The following is a 22,257-nucleotide window of genomic DNA, read 5'->3' as shown; positions in this document are numbered from 1 at the left end:
CTGCAGGTGTGGGGATAAACACCACAGATGGTGAGCATGTCTGCATTATAGGTAGGGGTCCTGATGGGTTTGTAAAGTATGCTGCTGGTTTTAGATGATGGTGCGGGCCATCAAGAGGATCCAATGGCATTCCATTAGGATGGGGATTGTGTGTCCCTGCATGAACATTCTGTAGCATGTATGGTGCCCTTAAGGTGTGCCAGTGTGAAGTCTGAAAGGCCATCGAGTAGGGTGTTACTTCCATCCAGATCCCAGAGCTTAAAAACAGAAAATAAAGGTTTGACTTTGTTTAAAAGAGAGCTTGTACCAGGCAGTCTTAGTATTTGTTTTTTGCGATGTAGTGTCTGAGGTCCAGGATGAATGCATGTGACTTGGCATTCAGTGAGAGTGGGAGTTCAGAGCCTTGAAGTTTCTGGTGATTGAGCCAGGTTTGTATTGTATCTATGTTCTTGGGGAAAAAACAGGAATTCTATCTTGACTGGGTTGAGCTTCAAGTGGGCATTGGACATCCAGGTATGAATGATGCGCTGGGATTGTTTAAGGTGTTGTATATCTGAAGCCGAATAGAATTTCAAGTAGAGTTGTGTATCATCAGCATATTGGAAATTTCTAGTGTTTTAAATTATGCATTATTCAAATTGGTTTGCCTTGTGTGTTAATGCCAAAACCTTTAATTGAAGGTTTTTATCCCGCTATGATTAAATGTGTGCACACCCTCCCTGACACATCTTGCCTTTTCTTCTGCCATAGAGGACCTGTGGACATGTCTGGAAGAAGCTAGTGGGAAGCCCATTGCCAGTGTGATGAACACGTGGACCAAACAGATGGGATTTCCTCTCATACACGTAGAATCTGTGCAGGTAACCTCTATGAGAGAATTGTAATATGAACTTTAAGGCATTGACAAACATGCAACTTCCGTAGCTGCCTCCTGTTTCCATTTCACAGATTGGACCATAAGAGGTGTGTCGCATGGAAATTTCTGATAATGCAGCAATTAATATTTATAGTAACTGCACTGACACACTTTTCTGAACTGTAGGGGAAATTTGTGAACACAAACATGCTGTTTCAAGGTTACTTGTTGACTGGGTGTTTAAAATGTCTTCAGATCAGCATGCAGTTGTGGATACTTGTGATAGCGTGCGGATTGTCTTTAGTGTGAGAGTCAAGACAAGTTTGAGTGTGCCTGGGGGTTAGGAGGGGGGGCGCTAGGTGGCGCACATCCATGTTGGCCGCACACGCGTGAGGCTATGGAAGCTTGACGGTCAAATCCGTTAATTATCCTGCCTTCTACCCTACATAAGAATTGCTTTGCTCTAGCTGTTTACTACCCTCTCCGATCTCAGCTGGAGAAAAACGACAACTCCTGCTGCTGTCTGCAGTCTGGTGTGTGCTGCGGGCGCTGCGGCTACTGCTTCTTCTGGAGACCTGCCTGGCTGTAGGCCTCACTGCGGTAGGCCTCACTGCGGCCTGACCCATCACTGCCTGTGTGCCTATTATCCGGCGGCCTCCCCTCTTAGCGGACACTGTGAACACTGTCGGGTGTCGGGCCTGCAGCAGTGTAGAGGACGCTGCTGGTCGGACCGCCTGCTGACACTGGAGCTGCGCTGTGCGGGCAAAATCCTTTTGCCCCCTGAGACATGTGAGTACAGCAAATCGGATTACGCTACTGTGCTCCTGGTGTTTATTGATGTGATTGTGGTCATATTCATCAGCGCGTGAAGCCTGGGAGCCCGCTAATTACTTAACCACAGAAGTGCTCCGCCTTATACCTGCCGCCTGCATTGTCGGGGCCTCCCTCTTGTTAGCACGCTACTGTGATCCTGTACAGGACCCTCCCCCGCTGCGAGCTGCTTCATGTTTTATGACCCGCCTATGGAACTGTTAACCTTCTGATCTGCACCTATTTATTTTATTTATTTATTTATTATTTATTTTATTTATGTTCTTGTATAGCGCAAGAATCGACCCCTTACGAGGTATCTCCGCGCTTTGCTCGCAAGATGGAGTAGTTGCTATAGAACAGAGAATGTGGATGAACACTGATGATTGGGAATATTTAATCTTCCTGGAATAATACAGTTTTTAGTTTCTTCCTGAAAGAGGAGTGATTGTGGGTTTGTCTGAGGTCAGTTGGAAGATTGTTCCAGAGCTTGGGCCCTACCAAAGAGAATGCTCTGCCCCCTTGTCTGTTTTTTTTGACAAGAGGGGTTTTGAGTAGCAATTGATTGCTTGACCGCAAGGCTCTGTCAGGTTTATAGACAGGTAGCTTTTGGACCAGGTAGTCAGGACCTTTCCCGAACAAGCACTTGTGGACAATGCAACAGATCTTGAATTTGGTGCGTTGTCTTATTGGCAGCCAATGCAGTTCACGCAGCAGGGGTTTAGAGGGAGTTCTGGGGGGGGCATTCAGAACCAATCTTGCTGCAGTGTTTTGGACTACTTGGAGGCGATTAATAGCACTCTCATTGGCTTGAATAAGGAGTCCATTACAGTAATCAATTTTGCTGATCACCATAGTCTGCACTAGGGTCTTTCTGTAGCTGTCAGAAAGGTAGGGGAAGACTCTTCTTAACAGGCCGATGGTGTGAAAGCATGACCCAGCAACTGCATTCACGTGTTCCTTCATGGTGAGGTCCCGATCCAGCTTCACCCCTAGATTTTTTACTGTCAGTTTAGGGGTGGGTACTGGTCCCAAGTCAAGGGGCCACCAGTCGGGGGACCACAGTAAGGATGCTTTCCCAAAAAGCATTAGCTCCGTTTTTCCAACGTTGCATTGGAGGCGGTTGACAGCCATCCAATTGGAGATGGCCCTCATTCCTTCTGCAAAGTTGTCCCTAACGTTGGAGTTGAAGGAATGGAAAGGATAGAGGAGCTGGGTGTCGTCAGCGTAAGACACCGGGGTGAATCCATATTTTCTCACAATCTCAGCGAGGGGGGCCACGTACACATTAAACAATGTGGGGCTTAGGCATGAGCCCTGTGGCACCCCCTTCGTGAGCACCCTGGAAGCAGAGCGATATGGTCCCAGGCTGACGGATTGTGAGCGCCCGGACAGAAAACTCTCCAGCCAAGAGAGGGCTTGACCTCCTATGCCCACTCCCTGTAGACGGCTCGTGAGGATCTTATGGGACACAGTATCAAATGCGGCCGACAGGTCTAACAGCACCAGAATCATTGAGCCTCCTCTATCCTGTGACATCTTGATGTTATCGGTCACTGTGAGGAGAGCAGATTCGGTGCTGTAGTTGGGCCTGAACCCAGATTGGGAGTGGTCCAGGCCCCCTGTCGCCTCAATGAACCTGGACAAGTGGATGTTAACATGTTTTTCGGCCAATTTACTCAGGAGGGGCAGCAAGGAGATGGGACGGAGGTTAGAGAGTTCTGTCCATGGGGATGTGGTATTTTTACGAATAGGATTCACCACTGCCTCTTTCCATTGTTGGGGGAGTTTGCCTTCTGTATAGGAGAGGTTCAAAACTCTCTGGATAGAGGGACAGAGGTCGGTGCAGAGCATGTTCATCACTCTGGGGGGAAGAAGGTCGAGAGGGGACCCTGTTTTAGTGGTATTTAATAAGGATTTTATCTCGTCCTTAGAGATTTCCGGAATCTTAATGAAAGTTTCAGTATTGGTTTGTGGACAGGGAGCGTCAGGCGTCTCTGTATTGTTGGGGTGTTTGGCCAGTATTTTTTTATAGATGATATCAATTTTTTCCTCAAAAAATAGGGATATTTTGTTGCACAGATCCTGCGAAAAAGTGTCAGGGCTTTCGCAGGCTGTGGGGTTGGTGAAACTTCTTAGGATTTTATAAAGTTCTCTGGTAGAGTTGTGTGCTCCGTCTATTTGGGACTGTAAGCTAGTTTTCCTAGCCTTTTTTATGTTATTGTAGTAGGAGGAGGCAGCTTGCTGATAAAGCTCTTTACTTTCGCTGGAGTGGTTCTTCCTCCATTGTTTCTCAAGCTTTCTGCACTTTTGTTTCTCAGTTTTTAGGGCTTCAGTGTACCAGATTTCTTTTTTGTTATTGGTGGTTGGTAGTTTGACCAGATTTTGAGGAGCTAAGAGGTTTATTGTGTCGAGGAGGGAATCGTTAAGTTTGGCCAGGGCCAGATCAGGGGTATCAGAGTCGGAAAAGGTAGGAGTTTTCCATGTTTTTACAAATGCTTCCGGGGATATCTTGTGCCAATGTCTACGTTTAATACTCCTGGAGGCAGAAGGTTCGGGAGGTTTGGTGAGTTGCATGAGGGAAAACTCCAGCATGCTATGGTCAGTCCAATATACTGATTTGGGGGGATGACAGTGAATTGAGGGATCATTGGTAAAAATGAGATCTAAGGTGTGGCCTCCTCTATGGGTGGGACCACTATTTCGTAGGTGTAGGCCAAGTAAAGCAAGGTCCTCCAGTAGGAGTTTGGCATCAGGGTCCTCTGGTATATCTACATGGATATTAAAATCACCAAGTAGGATGAAATGCTCTTTGGCTTTCATATGAGGGGCAAGAATTTCAGTGAGGGCCAGGGTGAAACTGGAGTCAGTTCCTGGGGGGCGGTAGACTAAAGCACCTTTCCAGTGATGTTTATTACTGGTGTTTATTTTAAAAATCATAATTTCCATAGAGGGAAGAAGAGCTTGTTCTAATATGGAGATATGGAAACTGTCTTTATGTATTATGGCAGTGCCGCCACCTGTTTTTATCGGGCGGTCTTGCCTCAGGATTTTATATCCTGTGGGGATTCCTGTCATAACAGATGGAATAGTGTGGGGTTTTAGCCAGGTTTCTGTTAGGAAACATATTTCCGGTTGGTGGCAGCTAATGGTATCCCATTTTTCAATGCAGTGGCGTGGAAGGGATCGAACATTCAGCAAGAAACTTTTCCAGCCTTTGTGTGGCTTTAGGAGTAGGAGCGTGCCCTGGTATCAGTGTGTTACAAGTGGTGTGAAAACCACACTTATCACATGAGAATGGTCCTTCTGGGTAGGGCCAGCCACTATTTATACATTGGTAGAGATCATGTGGGCGAAGCGAGTGTAGAAAATCAGAAGAGTACCTGATATGAGAGTCTGTAGTGGAGACCAGGACGGGGGAGGGGTGGGAGGACATGAGAGCAGGGTGGGTGGCCCCTGGTCCCGTCCTGTCGCGGACGGGCGCAGACGGGCTACTCTTTGGCTACTCTTCGGCGTAGCTTCGGCTCCACTGCGCGCGATCGCTGCGCGCTCAGGGGAAGGCGAGGGCTAAGTAGCCCTATCTACTATCTAATCTGCTTATCTGCCCCTAGGATCTCTTTAGCAGCCTTTGGAATCACGCTTGCGGCTGGATGCATCTGAGTGGCGTTTTTTACTAGACTTGCGTCCCCACTGCCCTCCTGAGCCCACAATACCCTAACGCTCTGGACCAGATGTTATTGAGTTTGAGGTCTGCCTTGTTGAGATCACGCCACGACTGCGTGCTGTCTGTAATTAATATACATTGAATATCGCCCTCCCCTTCTGCTTACCACTATACCTTTCATTTACTTGGCTGGAGGCACCTTACTGACTTGTACTGCGGGCAAGCGGCTGCATCTGGTGGGAGACAATGGGGAAACCAGATGGTCGCCAACCGCGGCTTATGTTTGATTCACAAAAGAAAACTGCAACGCGGTTCATCTCTGCTTAGCCTGCAGATATCACCATGGAACAAGCACAGTCGTTTACACGGATCCCTGATGATGATGCTAAAACCATACTCCTCGCTGTGCAACACAGCATCTCAGACCTCTCTGGGGAAAATGGACACTATGAACAACAGATTAATTTTTGAGTGCAAAAAGTAGATAAGCACGATGGGCAGTTAAAAGAGGCTGAACGACGGATATCCGACAATGAGGACACAACAACACGACTGCAAACGCAAGTAACTCAAATAGATAAATTGCTGAATGTAATTGCAGCAAAGAATGAGGACATTGAAGCCAGAAGCCGCTGCAACAACGTCCGCATTTTAGATATACCGGAGAACACAAATACTGGGCGTATGGAGGACCATATTGAACGTCTCTTGAAAAGCTTTTTTGGAGCAGACTCTTTTTCGCCGCACTTGGTGGTCGAGCGTGCACACCGCTCCCTTGGCCCGCGTCCTCCCCCTGGAGAGACCCCAAGAACCATCATAGCACGCCTGCTTAATTATCGTGACCGGGATGTCGCACTCCGGAGGGCCCGGGAACTGAAGCAGATGCAGTTTGAGGGGACTGCTTTCACTATATATCCTGATTTTACTCTTGCGGTGCAACATTTCTTACTGTGAAGCAAAAACTCAGAAAGGCTCAAATTGACTATGCCTTACTATATCCTGCGAAACTTCGTATCACGCACAATGGCAAGCAGATCATGTGTCTCAACCCGCAGCAGGCCGAAGATTGTCTAAAAAACATCACGAGAAACTCCATGTCCCGATCAAAACTCCAGATCGCCTTCCCAATTCATTGATTAGATTGTGCAGGTTATCTATCTGAATTGCTTCAACCTTCATGGGACACAATGGCCCTGCTAGAGCCAGGTCTGAACTGCAAGGCGACGTTTTTGACATGGCGTGCTGATCCCTGAGGGTGTCTGCCATCTCAACTTGCACTCCACGACTGAACTGACGCCCCGGCTCAGCAGCATGATCAGATAAGTGGCTGCGCAAATATTTCACACATTGACTGCTGTGCGGACTATGCATTTGTATTAATTATTGTTACCAAGGTATGAAGGTAAAAACGTTATGTCCTGCCAAGCACTCTAAAAATCCCCCCCCCCCCCTCCCCCTCCCATGACCACTCTCACCCAGATGTGGGTTAATACCCAAGGTCTGTGATCCGGTTGTTGTTTTTTGTTTTGTATTGTTGTCAAGCTGGCCTACGAATTTTAGAATGCTACGGCCGAGCTTTCTTGGGACTGTGCGGTGGGAAGCAATATTCTGGCGCGATTGGGGTGCCGTTGCTGGTGGGGTTGGGTTGGCTATTGTTGTTTTACTTATTGCTCCCAGACAATGCATTGCAAACCTATGTTTTGAGAGGAGGGATTGGGATGGGAAAGGTTCTGTTTGCTTTCTCCAGTTTGGACGGGTACACATCAGTGCATATATGACTTTGAGATGGGACAGTTGTACTTCGGTCATCAAAGTAATCAATATATTTTATTTTAACTAGGATGCTGACACAGACAGCTCCACTCTGTATTAACTGCTTACATGGAACTTCAGGGGCCTTCGAGATACTCGGAGAAAGGAGGCATATATTGTCCTATTCAGATAGGCACCAGATACAACTGGCAATTCTCCAGGAGAGACACTTGGACCCTAGGCACCCACCCAGCTTTGGTTCTAGATGGGCTGCTGTACGGGCATTTTTGTCTTATTCAACATACTCTCGAAGCATGCTCATCTTAGTTAAAAAAAAACACACCCTTCATATTAAGAGGCGCGTACAGCGATCCTTCTGGCCGCAGCTGTATAGTATGGGGTGTCCTAGCCACACAATCTGTTACCCTATTTCCGACGACCCGGGATACTTCACAATATTGTTGGGGCCACATACTGAAAATAGGCTCTACATATGTCATGGATCTTAATATCTTAATGTCTCTCTATGTCCCGCTATGGCTCGCTCTAACCCCCAACCTCATCACTATACCAACGCCTGTGCCATACTATCTGAACTGTTTACTGAACATAGTCTCTTTGATACCTGGCTCACCCCAAGACCAAAGAAGCCACATTTTATACTGCAACGCACGCTACATGGTCTGGGCTAGAATACTGGATATGTTCCCGTGGGATGGCCCCTTGGGTAAAAACTGCTACTCATCTGGCACGCACCTCTACAGACCACGCACCGGTGTACCTTGAAATGATGCCCCCTTGCTTGATAGCTACACCCCCTCCACATTCCACCCCCTCCCCCCACCCCTCCTTCCTGTTGGCAACTGGTTCCAGACGCTCTTGGAAGCAATGTTCCAGGCTGAATTAGGGCAGGAAATTGAATTTTTTTCTAGAAATAAAGGATTGATAGTGTGGGCACTCTTTGGGAGGCGTTCAAAGTTACGGTCAGGGGTATTTGTATTTCAAAGAGCTGTTGAGTACTTCGTGACATTAGGAGGAATCTTAGGCACCCTGAGCTCAACATTCAACAATTAGAAGCAGACATGTGGGCCTCTGACGCCAAGCGTGCTGCACTCCGCGAGATCAGATTATGCGGACACAGCTGACAGAGAGGTGAAATTTCAAGGCAAATATTTCACTGCCCGCTGACATGGCGAGGGAGAGAGGCCGAGCATTAGCATGTGCGATTTGGAATCCACGATTTTCAAACTATAGTTTGGATGTAGTGGACAATGATGGGGTTCGACACAGGGACAGTCTAGATGTTCTTAGGACATTTGCGGCATATTATACGGAACTTTACAGTTCACAACGTACTGATCTTCTAGACTTCTCTCCCTACTTACAGGACATTACTTTGGGGTGGCTGGGAGGTACTCAGCGCGAATTTTCGATGGCCCCATTCGAAGATGATGAGCTGCACGAAGCAATAATGCAAATGGCGTCCGGAAAGGTGCCAGGCTCCGAAGGGCTCCCCATCAACTTTTACAAAATTTACATAGACCAGCTGCTCCCTGTGCTCAAAGCGGTTTTCTTGAAGCCCACAAGACATTTATCTTACCTGACTCCATGAGGGAAGCTCTTATTACATCTATATTGAAACTTGGTAAACCTGCAGATCGTTGTGAATCACACAGGCTGTTCTCTCTAATACATACTGATACGAAAATCCTGGCTAAATTGGTGGCGAATCGACTCTGCTTGCTCTTGGATAAGCTGGTTTTGCCAGACCAGGCTGGGTTCATTCCTGGTAGAGCCACATCCCATAACCTCAGGACTCTATTCTACAAGCAGTTGATCCAAGGTTGCAAATGATAGCAGTATTCCTCGACGCCTCTAAAGCTTTCGATTCAGTGGAATGGGACTACCTGTTCACGATCTTGCAGTGCATGGGCCTTCCAGTCAGTGTCATATAATGGATCAGGTTTTTGTACATTTTGCCCACTGCAAAGGTCTTCATTAGTGGCTATGCCTCTTCTCCCAACCCCCTGTCCCGCAGTACGCTCCAGGGGTGTCCTCTCTCCCCCCCTTTTTTTTGCCCTGATTATGGTATCCTTGGCTGCAAAAATTCGACAATATTAGTCACGCAGGCCTTCACTGTTTCCTACATCCGATACTCCTTTCGCTATATGCGGATGACGTGACACTATGTCAAAATCCGCAACATAATCTTAATCCGCCGTTACGTGAATTTGTCAAATTTGGGGGCCACTACGGTATCCACATAAATTGGTCCAAATCACAGATCTTTCCGCTGACCAGTTTGGTTACTCCCCTTGACACGGACTTTCCCGCTTGTGTGGTGTTGATGATGTTAAATATTTGGGGATCCGGATCACGTCCTATAGGGACGAATTAATGCGTATGAACTATGGCTGTGCAATGGAAAATTTTAGCTGTATTACCAGATGGATTGGTCTCCCGTTAAGTATGGCTGGACGTATATCTCTCATAAAAATGGTGACCCTTCCTAAATTCTTATAACTTTTTAAAAAAGATTCCCTATGCTACCCTTGGGACCGAATTGATACGACTTGTTTGGGGCGGTACGGTATGGTAATATTTTTATTGTTCGGTTAATTAAAACCTTTACAATTTCCATGTAAAAAAACTTAATAGCAGCAAAATTCATGCTTCTAAAACCATGTAAATAGAACATATAGAACTTTCATGAGTTATATTAGCATTCACAGAGCAGGGGCAGAGAAATTCATATTCTAAAACCATTTAGATAAAACATATGAAACTTTCTTAAATTATATTAACAAGCACAGGGCAGTTGTCAGTAAATGTTTACACAGTCCGTAAGTTAAAAAAAGCAAAGCTCAATTCTCAAAGAGAAAGAGAGGGACTGTTCCATCATCAGTTAGTTGTTAACAGCAGTAAGAAAGAATTTTCTGCTAGCTTTAAGGGGCCATGAGGCGCAAAGATTAAGCAGTCTGGTCACTTGACGCAAGAGCTTTTGCCCCTGCTGCTTCGTAGAATAGAACAACGCGACATGCTAGTTGTACATCTCCACCTCCAAAACATGCCTTATCCGCTTACTTACAAAGAGCGGCTTTAATAACTGTCACTGTTCGGCCTGTAGATTTCTGCATATACATAGTAGGTGTAATACACTTTCGTTAGTGTCCTCGCATAGGCGGCATATTGACTGACCAGGAAGTCGCTTCCATGGGGGAAGATGCGGTAAAGATAGTAAAATGCCCAAACAAAAGTGAAGATATTTTTCTTTCCTCTTTCTATTAAAGCCTGTGCCTAAGTATGGTTGTGGAGAGGATTTATCATAACTGTGAACCACAAACCATCCGTGGGCTCTTTCTGTGACTTGTTATGGACGCTCTTGGATTATGCCAAATGTATCCCTCTGTTTCAATTGATAAGTGCTCTGAGATGATAATGTATTCTGATGTGTATTTTGATTCTGTCCTAATTGTTTCAACTGTATGCTTCTTACAGATACTGAACATTTATTGCTTGGTTTTTGATGTATGAATAACAAACTTTACAATAAAAATAAAGTTAAAAAAAAAAGTTTGAGTGTGCCAGAGTGTTGGATATTTTATGAAATCTGCCTGTGATAGGTGGAATGAATTGTGCTTGGTGGTGTCTGTATGTGATGAGCGGTGTGCAGAGTGCATGACTGTGGGTGGAGTACGTTTTGGGTAGCGGGTTATGTTGTGCTTTGGAAGTGTTGGGCTACAATGTGGGTGTACTTTGTGATCTGACAATTGAGTGAGTGGTATGGAGTGTTTTGTAACTTGCTGATGTGAAGGTGTTATTATAGGCTAGGCATGACAGTTACAATGTTTGTGAGAACCCGTAACTGTCTTTGTAGCGTGTTAATACTATAATTGTTCAAACACAGCACCATTGTTTTATAATTTGAGGTCACATTTTGAAAACTGTGATAAAGACAGGGGATTGTAACCAACAAGGTTGTACAGCAGGAGAGGCTGTGCAAGAGGGATTGGGCAGGGATGACTTTGGGTATATAGTATGGAGAGCACACCGCTGTAACTGAGCAGTAATTGTTTAAGGATAGTGTGTAAAGGGGGGTTGCAGGCAGGACCACATTACAAGCAACAACAGTATATATCCTTGCTGTACCCAGTAAAGGTAAAATACATGATGCTACTGACTTGATAATTGTCAATGTTTAGACGAGTTGTTTCGAAAAGCTAGTGGTAGCAATATTAAACATTTGTGAGGTTATATTTGTAAGCTAATTTTAAGACCAAAATTGTTCCTAATTCATTTCCAGCACCATCATGAACGAGTGTTAACATTAACGCAAAAGAAGTTCTGTGCCAGCGGACCACATACTGGTAAAGTGACAACTTGTTTTTATGAATTCTTTTTTATACCGCTTGTGTTGAAGTCAGCACAAAGGACTGTTGATTACTACTATTTTATGAAAATTATATTAAGCAGCTATAAATGTGTTGAACACTTTGCAATGTAGGTTTGTCTCACTATAATAGAACAGAAAGGACTTGCATACCCAGTCTTAAATCTTAGAGCTCACATATGAACTGTCCTTGTGTGTTTTTGAGGTATGCAAAGCAGGAATGTAGAACATGAATCCTTAAAAAAAAGGCCAGTTTGGTAAAGCTCTAATTAGAACAGGTCAAAAACATTGTTTAAAGGGATGAGGAGATGGGAAGAGGGGAGGAGAGGGGGGCTACCAATGTAGGCCTAATCTTGCGTACTCCGTCTGACTTGCGTTACATTTATGTTATGTCTTCTAGATTAAGGCGAACAGTGTTTAGTAACTATATTGTTTTGAATGGTCTTGAGGGGGCAGAACTGGAATTTTTCATGCTTTGTCCTACACTTTATCTTTCTGTGCCTATTATTGTGAGCTTTGTGGATGTTTATCATTCCCTTCTGCTTTAGCGATGCCCTTATATACTCTAACTTCTACAGTTAAATAGCAGTGTCATGTGGTTTTCTTTTTAGGGAATGAACAGCCACAGTGGATGGTCCCTATCAGTATTGGTACGAGTGAAAATCCAAACCAGGCCAAAGAGCACGTACTGATGGACAAGCCACAGCTTACTGTGGTGCTAAAGGATGTAAAACCAGAGCAATGGGTTAAGGCAAGTGAAATAATAATGGGAAGGGCACAACAAGAAGTTGTCTGGTACAAAAATGTGTTGAACGTTAGTGAAAATCTGTATTAGCGATCTCTTGCTACCTATTGTATGCCAGCTAGTTTGCCACCTCTTGACAATTCCTTGCTGCTCTTTCACCTATAATATATTCCTCCTTTTACCCTCCTCTTCACATGTCATCAGCTTCTTTCGTATGTGTCGATATGTGCATAAAAGAGACACAATTCTTTGAAGCTTAGTTGTATGCACAGCCCTTCCTCGAGCAACCCTTCTCTTCTCTCTTTCTCCTTCTTCGCTGCGTGCTGATGTCTGAAAATAATTAGTTGTCTTGGTCTCTCTCCAATCAGGAAAGGCTTCTAAAATTAGAACATGGAACTTTAAAATGTCTGACTACATCCATGTGTGTGTGTGAGCTTCACTCCCTCCCCATGCTTACCAATAGTCCCATCCAATTCATGGTTTATTTTGTCCTGTGCATCTCTTGTCAGCTGGTTACTTATAGCTGCATATTCTTCATCTCTTAAATCTTCTCTGTGCAGGATCGAGACAAGTTTAACTTAGTAGTATTTCACCATGAGGTAGCACCACTGGTCTGAACTCTTCCCTTGTGTTTCCCTGGATGTGATGTCACAGAGCCCTAAATGTTGCCACCATGATGCCAGTTCTTTTTTTCTTTACCCCTCACGAATCCAGAATTGCTGTCCGTTCCAAAATTCTCCTAATGTTGCTTTACTGTCTTTCAGTGCTTCAGGATAATGCCACTGAACGGGTTATGTTCTCATAGGTGTTGTTCCTGGAGTTCCTGAGACTGCTTAATGTTCACTTGTCTGTGGAGTATGGTCTCTGTGCACATGCCGTGCCATTTACTGGCTACTGCTACTTGTGTTTCAGGCTCTTAGAGGACATTGTGGGACCACCTTATGATTCTGGAGGGGGCAAAGACGACCCATGGCAGTGTTTCTTTGGGTCCCAGTCTCTAGACTTGCTCAGTTATGTGGCCTTTTTCCTGAGAAAGTCTTCGTACTTCATTTAGAGCTTCGGTGCTGTGTCCTACACTTGTGAACATGACCCTGATTTCTTTGTCTGTTTTTTCCAGATCATAGGGCGAGATGTAAGACTATTAAATTTTGCGAGTCGCAATTTGCGAGTCACCAAATTCAATGTACAACAGTGTCTCAGACACTGTTTGTGATTCCCAATGGGGTCGCAGATTGCATGCCTAATAAATATTAAAGAGGCTGTCGCAATATGCGACCCCATTGGGAATGACTAGCACTCCTAGGGATGGTGGCTTGCTGGGGTCAGCAGACCACCATGTCTGGGACTGCTTTGTCAATAAAGTATTTTTTTTTAATGCAGCCCGTTTTTCTTGGGGACTCAATCTCCCTCTGCAGCGCCTTTAGGCCCCAAGGAGGTGAGTGAGGGGCTGTCGAAGGGTTTGCCCTTGGTGACGGTTGAGCCGTTGGAGTCCATGGGTCGGCGCTGGTTGACGCCGGCTTGCGGCTCCGCTTTGGTGCAGGGCCACAGTCCTTTGGGATCTCGACCTAGGACGCCGGTCTTCGATCAGCCGACTCAGACATTTACGCCGGCGTAGTTGGTCGAAGTTGCCTCTCCTCCATTTAGGTGTCGTACGGCGTTGGATGCGAAGTCGACTATTCAGACTGAGAGGAATATGTCGTTTTTGATTCCTTCTCAGAAAGGGTTGTGGAAAGACAACCTTTGTCTATTGAGGCAGGGCCATTTCAGCCCATTTCTGACATTAATGTGCCTCAAATCGAAGAGAGATGGTTGTCTGCTCCGGGAGAGGATAGTGGTCTGGATTCAATACAAGCTTCAGGGTTGCTTTCTCCCCCTGGCCTTGCTTCGGAGGCAAGCTCCTCCTTTGCAGACATGTTAAGAAAAGTGGCTGCAGTTTTAAACTTGTCTCTTCTTACAGTGCAATGGTCAACAGTCCCTTTGATTTAGGTCCTTTGTCAGGGACAGACAGGAGTTGAACCTGTTCTTCCTTTTGGGGAGGTCCTTTTTGATATTTTATTTGGTATGAGGGCCAGGCCTGTGTTGGGAACCTCAGTTGACAGGGATATTGCATTTAGACACCTGCCTGCATCTGGAGACCCAGTTTGACTTCATGGACACCCTTCCACCTGTAGCTTGGTGACTCAGGTTGCGACTTCTTCATGGGATCTAGACTCTGTTCCTAAAACTCCAGTGGGTAAGAAGTCTAGGAGTCGTGATACATGTGGTAAAAACATCTATGCTTTGGCAAGCTCAGCCTTGAGTTCCATAAATACGTCTTGTGTGCTGGGGCGATATTCCCTTGCCTTATGGGATTCACTAGAGCATGTTATTATCTCTTCCGAATAACCTCCGCTCGGAGGTTAGTAATTTGATTAAAGATGGTTAACAGGCGGCTAAACTTACCATAAAGTGGGGTATGGATACAACAGACTGTAGGTTGAGCCATGGCATCTGCAGTTGCATTAAGGCATTGGGATTGGTTGTCAACTTCAGGTTTCTCGGAGGCTGTCCAGTCGACTCTGGTTAGCATGCCATTTGATGGTGCCCACCTTTTGGAAGTCAAGCTGATGCAGCAGTCAGACACTTCCATGACAGACAGAGGTCTTCAGAATCATAGTGTTCGAGGCATATGAGCTGCAGATAGTACACTGTGCATTAGATCGCCACCTGGTGTTGGGCTCGGCTCCATCCTCAGATTGTTTTTTTCCGCCACTGGGTTCGGATGAAAGTTTCTCCGCTCCGGCAAGAAACCGTTTTTCTGCAACTTCGACGCGCAGAACTTCATAAATCAACTACTACCTGCCTTCGGCATAGACTGCGGCACCTTTCAACTCAAAAGTTTCTATACTGGTCATCCAAGTGAGCCTTTGGGCCTATCGACGCCGTGCGGCCTACACCTTATGGAAAGGACTCCGTTCCGAAAATGCCCGAAATGTCAAGCAAAGTTTCCACATAGCGACCACCACGAGGTCTGTAACCTCTGCCTGTCGCCGGACCACAACGAGTCAACGTGCACAGCCTGTGCGTCCTTCCGTTCGAAGAAAACCATCCGAGACTGGAGGGTCCGTCGACACGAGATGAGGAGATCAGCCTCAGCACCGGAAGACATCTTCGACGACGAGGCTCCATTTGTTCAAGAAGACTCACCGGATCTCCAGATCGTCTCTGAGGCAGATGACTCCGATGACTCCATTCCATCGGGTCAGCGCGTGAGTCCTACTGCCCCTGCACATCATACGCCCAAGCAGAAGGCAAAGGTCAGCACTCCGCCCACTGGGCCCAGTCAAGACCGATCATCTACTTCGAAAGTCCCGGCTCAACTCCGAAGAAATCTTCCAAGCCTTCCGGTGCCTCGACACCGACCAAGAGTCTTCCCTCGGCTCCGAAACAAAGTAGGCCTTCCGGTGCCTCATCACCGCCCAAGTAGACACCAAAACACCCTTCGGCTCTGACACCGAAAGAAGTGCCGACACCAAAACATGTTTCGGTCCCAAAACCGAAACCAAAAGACGCACCGGCTCCGAAGCCGCACACGGTGCCGAAAACCACACGGCCTGACTCTCCTCCGAGCCCACGAACAAGCCGAAAACGATTGCTTCGGCGCTGAAATCTAAGCCAAAGGACCCTCTAGTACCTCCGAAGGCTAAAGACACTCGACAACCTACACCGGCACCGAAAAAATCAGCGCCGAAGAAGGTTGCGCCTCAAGAGGACCTTTTTCGACCAGATCCTCAACAGAAAAAGATCTTAATCGACCTGAAAACCGATCATGTTGGTGCCACACCACTCAAGAAGAGACCTGCAGCTACACCACCTACACCTGTGGTTCCTGCCAAAAAGGACTGTGCAACCTCTCCACTCCACTTTTCCTTTCCTGTCTCTCCTCCTTCTCCCGTTCCTCCCTATATTTCACCTCCAAACTCTCCTATTCAATCTCCATTGTCACATTCACCACAGAATGATTATGAATATGATTTAGGTGGAGGGGATGGGGAGGGAGACACTGCATACCCTGGAGATGAGGGCACATGGAATTTCCCATACACAAAACCTGCTTCTGGGTGGGGTCTTCCTTACCCTGCAATTGATCCTGATGTCCCTGAGGCACCCTCCTACCCATCTAAACCTTCTCCTTCTGAGGATACTATTGGGTTTGGCCAGCTGATCAACAGAGCTTCTACATACCATGGTGTCCCCATGCATTCTGAGGCCGTTGAGGAAGATTTTCTCTTAGATACTTTTGACCAGTCCCAGAGATCCGCTCAAATTCTTCCCATGATCAAAGGGGTGGTTAAGCATGCTACTGAGGTCTTTAAAGATCCTGTGCGTACCAGAATTTTAAACCCCGAATTGAAAAGAAATATAGACCTGCGCCATCAGACCCAGTCTATATTAAGGGACACCTACCACTAGACTCATTAGTGGTGTCCAACGCATGTAAAAGGGCCAATTCTCAGACCTCTGGTGAAGCACCCCACCTGACAAAGAATCCAAGATTATTGATGCGTCGGGCAAGAGAATAGCTGCGCAGGCTTCCAATATATGGCGCATAGCTAATACGCAAGCCCTCCTCTCTCGCTATGATAGGGCTCACTATGACCAATTGGAGAGATTGCTTGAACACCTCCCAGATCAGTACAAAGATCAAGCTACTGACCTCATACAGGAAGGCAAGTTAATATCGAACGCTTCCATCAAATGCGCACTTGATGCCGCAGACACTGCATCTAGGGCTGTTAATACCAGTGACGTTCTTAGGAGACATGCGTGGCTACGTATTTCAGGGATCAAACAGGAAGTACACGCCACCATTTTGAACCAGCCCCTTAACCAAAACCAGTTATTTGGTCCGGAGGTAGACACTACCCTCGAAAAAATGAAAAAAGGCACGGACACTGCCAAGTCCATGGAGGCCTTACAGTCTACCCCAGCTCGAGGCTCCTTTCGTCGCTCCTTTTAAAGAGGCGGCTCCAAACAAACTGGAACAGACACTAACACGTCTTTCAAGACACAAACCTCTACCAAGAGTTACTATAGAGGAGGAAACAGAGGCAATAATACAAAGGGCAGAGGTAGAGGTAGTAACACTCAAGCCTCTTCCGCCACTAAGCAATGACTTCCCTACGCTCCCCCCGCAGCATTCCACTCCTGTAGGGGGCAGACTAACACAGTTCCTCCCTGTCTGGAACTCTATTACAACAGACAAGTGGGTAAGACAGATTATCCAACATGGCTACTGCCTATAACTTACAGCTACCCCGCCACACATACCTCCCAGACAGCGTCCAATGTCTACCAATCATCTAGCTCTGCTCCAGCAAGAGGTCCTATCCCTTCTACAGAAGGGTGCGATTCAGATAATTCCTTTACAGGAACGAGGGACAGGGGTTTACTCGCTGTACTTTCTAATTCCCAAAAAGGACGGGACCCTGAGACCGATTCTAGACCTCAGGCCCCTCAACCATTACATACAATCAGATCATTTTCATATGATCACTCTGCAACAAGTGCTTCCACTGCTGCAACAGGGAGACTTCCTTGCTACACTGGATCTGAAAGACGCCCACTTTCACATCCCTATACATCCTGCTCACAGGAAATACCTAAGGTTCGTACTGGAAGGCCAGCACTATCCGTTCAGTCCTTCCCTTTGGAGTGACAACGGCACCAAGAGTATTCACGAAGTGCCTAGCAGTTGTGTCAGCACATCTGCGAAGACAACAGATCCATGTCTTCCCTTATCTAGACGATTGGCTCATAAAAGCCAAATCAGCCAGTCAGTGCATCACACACACACACACACACACACACACGTTGCACGACTTAGGGTTTACGATAAACTACACAAAGTCGCACCTAGAGCCTTCGCACGTACACCAGTATCTAGGGGCTACAATAGACACGTCTACAGCTCTAGCTTATCCCAGTCCAGCCAGGATACAGAGCATTCAAAACCTAGTTGCTGTCTTTCAACACCAACAATCTCTCCCAGACAGAATGTTCATGAAACTCATAGGCATGATCGCATCTTGCATCTTCAAATTTCCACAAGCAAGATTGCAAATGCGTCCATTACAAGAGTGTCTAGCACGACAGTGGAACCAAGCTCACGGTCAATTAACAGACCTGGTGTTGGTGGACAGCCGCACACATCGCTCTCTGCAGTAGTGGAACACCAAAAACCTGACAACGTGGCGGCCGTTCCTAGATCCAGTTCCACAAGTAGTGCTCACAACAGACGCATCCCTCACAGGATGGGGAGCCCATCTCCTACAACATACCACTCAGGGTCAATAGACCGCTCAACAGCGGCTACTCCATATCAACCATCTCAAGCTGCTGGCAATATTTCTAGCACTCAAGTCCTTCCAACTTCACGTGCAAGGCAAGGCTGTCCTCATCCGGACGGACAATATGACAGCCATGTACTATATTCAAAAACAAGGGGGAACACACTCTCTGCAACTGTCCCAGCTCGCACAAGACATTTGGAGATGGGCCATTCCTCAAAACATACATCTTGTTAGTGGAACACCTTCCAGGAGTTCACAATCAGATAGCAGATCTGTTGAGTCGGCAGTCACAACAGATTCACAAATGGGAATTGCATACACAAGTTCTTCAGCCATTCTTCCAACAGTGGGGTCATCCACACATAGACCTGTTTGACACCCACGAAAATACAAAATGCCCAGCCTTCGCCCCCAGGTTTCCACACCACGGTCCGAAAGCAATGCAATATGGATGAACTGGTCAGGCAGATTTGCGTACGCTTTTCCGCCTCTCCCACTAATTCCATTAGTGGTGCGCAAGCTCAGACAACAGTCTCTTAAACTAATCCTTGTAGCTCCCACGTGGGCATGCCAACCGTGGTTCACCACGCTGTTGGAACTCTCTCTAGTTCCACACCAAAAGCTGCGGCTCACTCCATCCCTGTTAACACAGAACCATGGCAAAATCAGGCACCCAGACCCGCACCAACTGAATATAGCGATCTGGCTCCAAGTCCTAGAGTTTGGTTACTTAAACCTACCACCGGACTGTATGGCCATTATTAAAGAAGCCAGGAAACCCACTACCAGAGCGTGTTGCGCTGCTAAATGGAAAAGATTCGCAATTTATTGCACAAATAATCAAATTGACCACCTGGATCCTTCCATCCAGAATATCATTTGTTACCTTCTACATCTACAAAGGTCTAATTTGGCATATTCTTCCATATGCCTGCACCTTGCAGCAATTGCAGCTTATTTACAGAACAGACATCTGTCTCTCTTCAGAGTTCCCGCGATTAAAGCATTCAAGGAAGGCTTAAAAAGGATAATCCCACCCAGGATGCCTCCTTCTCCTGTGTGGAACCTAAATCTTGTCCTTACCAGACTCATGGGACCCCCTTTCAAGCCCCTACATAGGTGCGAGCTGCAAATCCTAACATGGAAAACTGCTTTCCTTGTTGCTATTACCTCTCTCAGAAGAGTAAGTGTGAAATACAAGCTTTCACTATACAAGAACCATTTTTCCAAATACATCCTAACAAGTGGTTTTTTGACCTAACCCAACTTTTCTCCCAAAAGTTGTCACTCCTTTTCACCTTAATCAGTCTGTTGAGCTACCTGTATTTTTCCAAAACCCAGACTCAGTAGCAGAAAGGGCTTTACACACCCTAGATGTCAAAAGAGCTCTACTCTACTATACCGACAGAACTAAATCATTTAGAAAAACTAAACAACTGTTTGTCGCTTTCTCTCCACCGCACAAAGGCAACCCCATCTCCAAAGGCGGGATTGCACGGTGGATTGTAAAGTGTATGTGAAAGCTAAACGTACACTAACCGTTCCTCCTTAAGCGCACTCCACTCAAAAAATAGGAGCCTCTATGGCTTTCTTAGGAAATATACCACTAGAGGACATATGCAAGGCAGCAACATGGTCTACACCACACACCTTCACTAAACACTATTGTGTTGATGTGCATGCCAAGCAGCAAGCTGCAGTAGGCCAAGCTGGCCTTAGAACTCTTTCAAACTACTGCAACGGATATAGGTGACCACCGCAAGAGGGGGGATACTGCTGCACAATCGATGCACAGTGTACTATCTGCAGCTCATATGCCTCGAACGGAAAATGCTACTTACCAGTATGCATCTGTGGTTGGCATGTAGAGCTGCAGATTAGTACACGCCCTCCCGCCTCCCCGGGACTTGTATCCGTTCCAGTTCTTACTTAGATGCACACGCATGGACATCCTTCTTTCTTTACTTTTACTGACTCCATCATTTCCCATAATGGCGATAAACAATCTGAGGATGGAGCCGATGCCCATGCGCAGTATTGTCCAAGGGCGGAGTCACCTATTGGGACTAACAAAGACTTCTTCCAAGAAGACAACCTGCAATCATCCGAGCCCAACACCAGGTGGCGATCTAATGCACAGTGTACTAATCTGCAGCTCTACATGCCAAGAACAGATGCATACTGGTAAGTAGCATTTTCCTTTTTTTGTTTGTTACTGGGTAACTTGCCTTTGTGCTTGAGATGCAGACTATATTTTTATAAGCGAGTAAGCTTTGTTAGGGTATTTTACATATTCGTTGTTGGTTTACCACTTGGTGTCCTCCGAGAGCAGAGGTTTATTTTCAGTACCATTTGTTCCTTGTTTAGGATTGGTTTAGATAACAAAGGGAGGTTTCCATTTGTCCCTTGGCCTCTGAGGTTGGGCCTTGTGCTCAAGAGGTTACTGTCAAGAGACTTTTTCTGACCCAAGCTTCCTTGAAGCGATTCAGTATGCTAAAATGTGCATGGTGCAACCTTTTGTTGTCTCTCATGGGGGCATGTTGGTAAGTCTGGTATATAGGGACATTCTGGTCTTTACTAGTCAGAGTATTAAGCGTAGTGTCCTCACTACTCGTGGGGTTTTATTACAGCACAGATGGATTCAGGGCCTACACTTTGTATTCTTTTGAATTCATGTTCTTGTGGTAATCCTTCATTAAAGTCCCTTTGGACTATGTGTTCTTTGGTGCAGGTTTTCTCCTCAGCGGACTGCGTATCTAGATTTCATTATTATATGTGCTTCACTTTTTGGAAATTTGTGAGTAAAGTCATTTTATGGTATATTCTTTGGAAAACTTTAGTTAGTTGCCTTCTCTGTGGAGGGGGTAGGCGATTCATTTGTTCATTCCTAGAAAATAATGGGTTGAACTCTGTATCTTACGCTATGTGATGGGTAGTGTCGGAAAATAATCTGATGGAGACTTCTACCTGCAGTTTTCTTACCTGTTTTTGGTCATACAATTTGTTTGCATTTTTTGAGTGTATGGAAAGCTCTTCTTGTTCTCCCACAATGCTTTTTGCATCTGTTGGGGGATCTATATTACCTGTTTTTTGGGTATGTGTCCATTTTCTTGGTGTTTGCAAGTCCTTGGTAAATCATGGCTGTTACTTCTTGAGGCGGTCTTCAAATTGTGTTGCATGCGCTTGTTGCTAATAAGGATTCCGTTTATATATTTCCTTTTAGTGTTTAATTTTTTCTTATTTAATATTTTGATACTACACTTAAAGGTGCATTCCCTTTTGCTTCTTTCACTTGCCTTAGTATTCTGATCGTGCCCACTGCTCTGTATGTGCAGACTTTGGGGCCGTGATAATAAGGGCCATACAGGTGCAGACTTTGTAGATGCCAGCACTCTGGCAGTAAATGGCGGCTGGTGATGCTCTGCGTTGTCGAGCACTCTTAGTCTATTGTGACACGTTAATATATATTATGCAAATGTACAGGTGATAAATCTTTGTGGCAAAAAATGTTTTTACAACGGGCATATTTGATGAATATCAATATAAATTTCAAACCTATTAGTACCTCTTCACAGTGCATTTTGTAATCTTAGAGTGAACATTTTGTTCTAACATTCTTTATACCATGAAGGTAGTATTGCTCATCTTTCCTTGGTGCTCATTCATATCAGTATAATGGAATGAGTTATGAGAGTCCTTCTTTTGGAT

The 22,257-nt window shown here is 45.8% G+C and overlaps 1 protein-coding gene across 2 annotated transcripts in view; it reads left to right on the top strand.

Moving 5' to 3' along the window:
• Positions 1 to 22,257, top strand: part of NPEPPS (aminopeptidase puromycin sensitive) — a 1,004,488-nt gene that overhangs the window by 658,378 nt on the left and 323,853 nt on the right. For both annotated transcript variants that reach the window (XM_086924308.1, XM_086924309.1), the window contains exons 13-15: positions 751 to 860; positions 11,386 to 11,449; positions 12,084 to 12,223. In XM_086924308.1, the coding sequence (XP_086780434.1) occupies positions 751 to 860; positions 11,386 to 11,449; positions 12,084 to 12,223 (314 nt within the window). The remainder of the gene's footprint in view (positions 1 to 750; positions 861 to 11,385; positions 11,450 to 12,083; positions 12,224 to 22,257) is intronic.

This window comes from Lissotriton vulgaris, chromosome 5, assembly GCF_964263255.1.
Source record: "Lissotriton vulgaris chromosome 5, aLisVul1.2, whole genome shotgun sequence".
NCBI classification, from domain to species: Eukaryota; Metazoa; Chordata; class Amphibia; order Caudata; family Salamandridae; genus Lissotriton; species Lissotriton vulgaris.
Note: the sequence above shows the minus strand (reverse complement) of the source record. Positions and strands in the feature narration are given on the sequence as shown.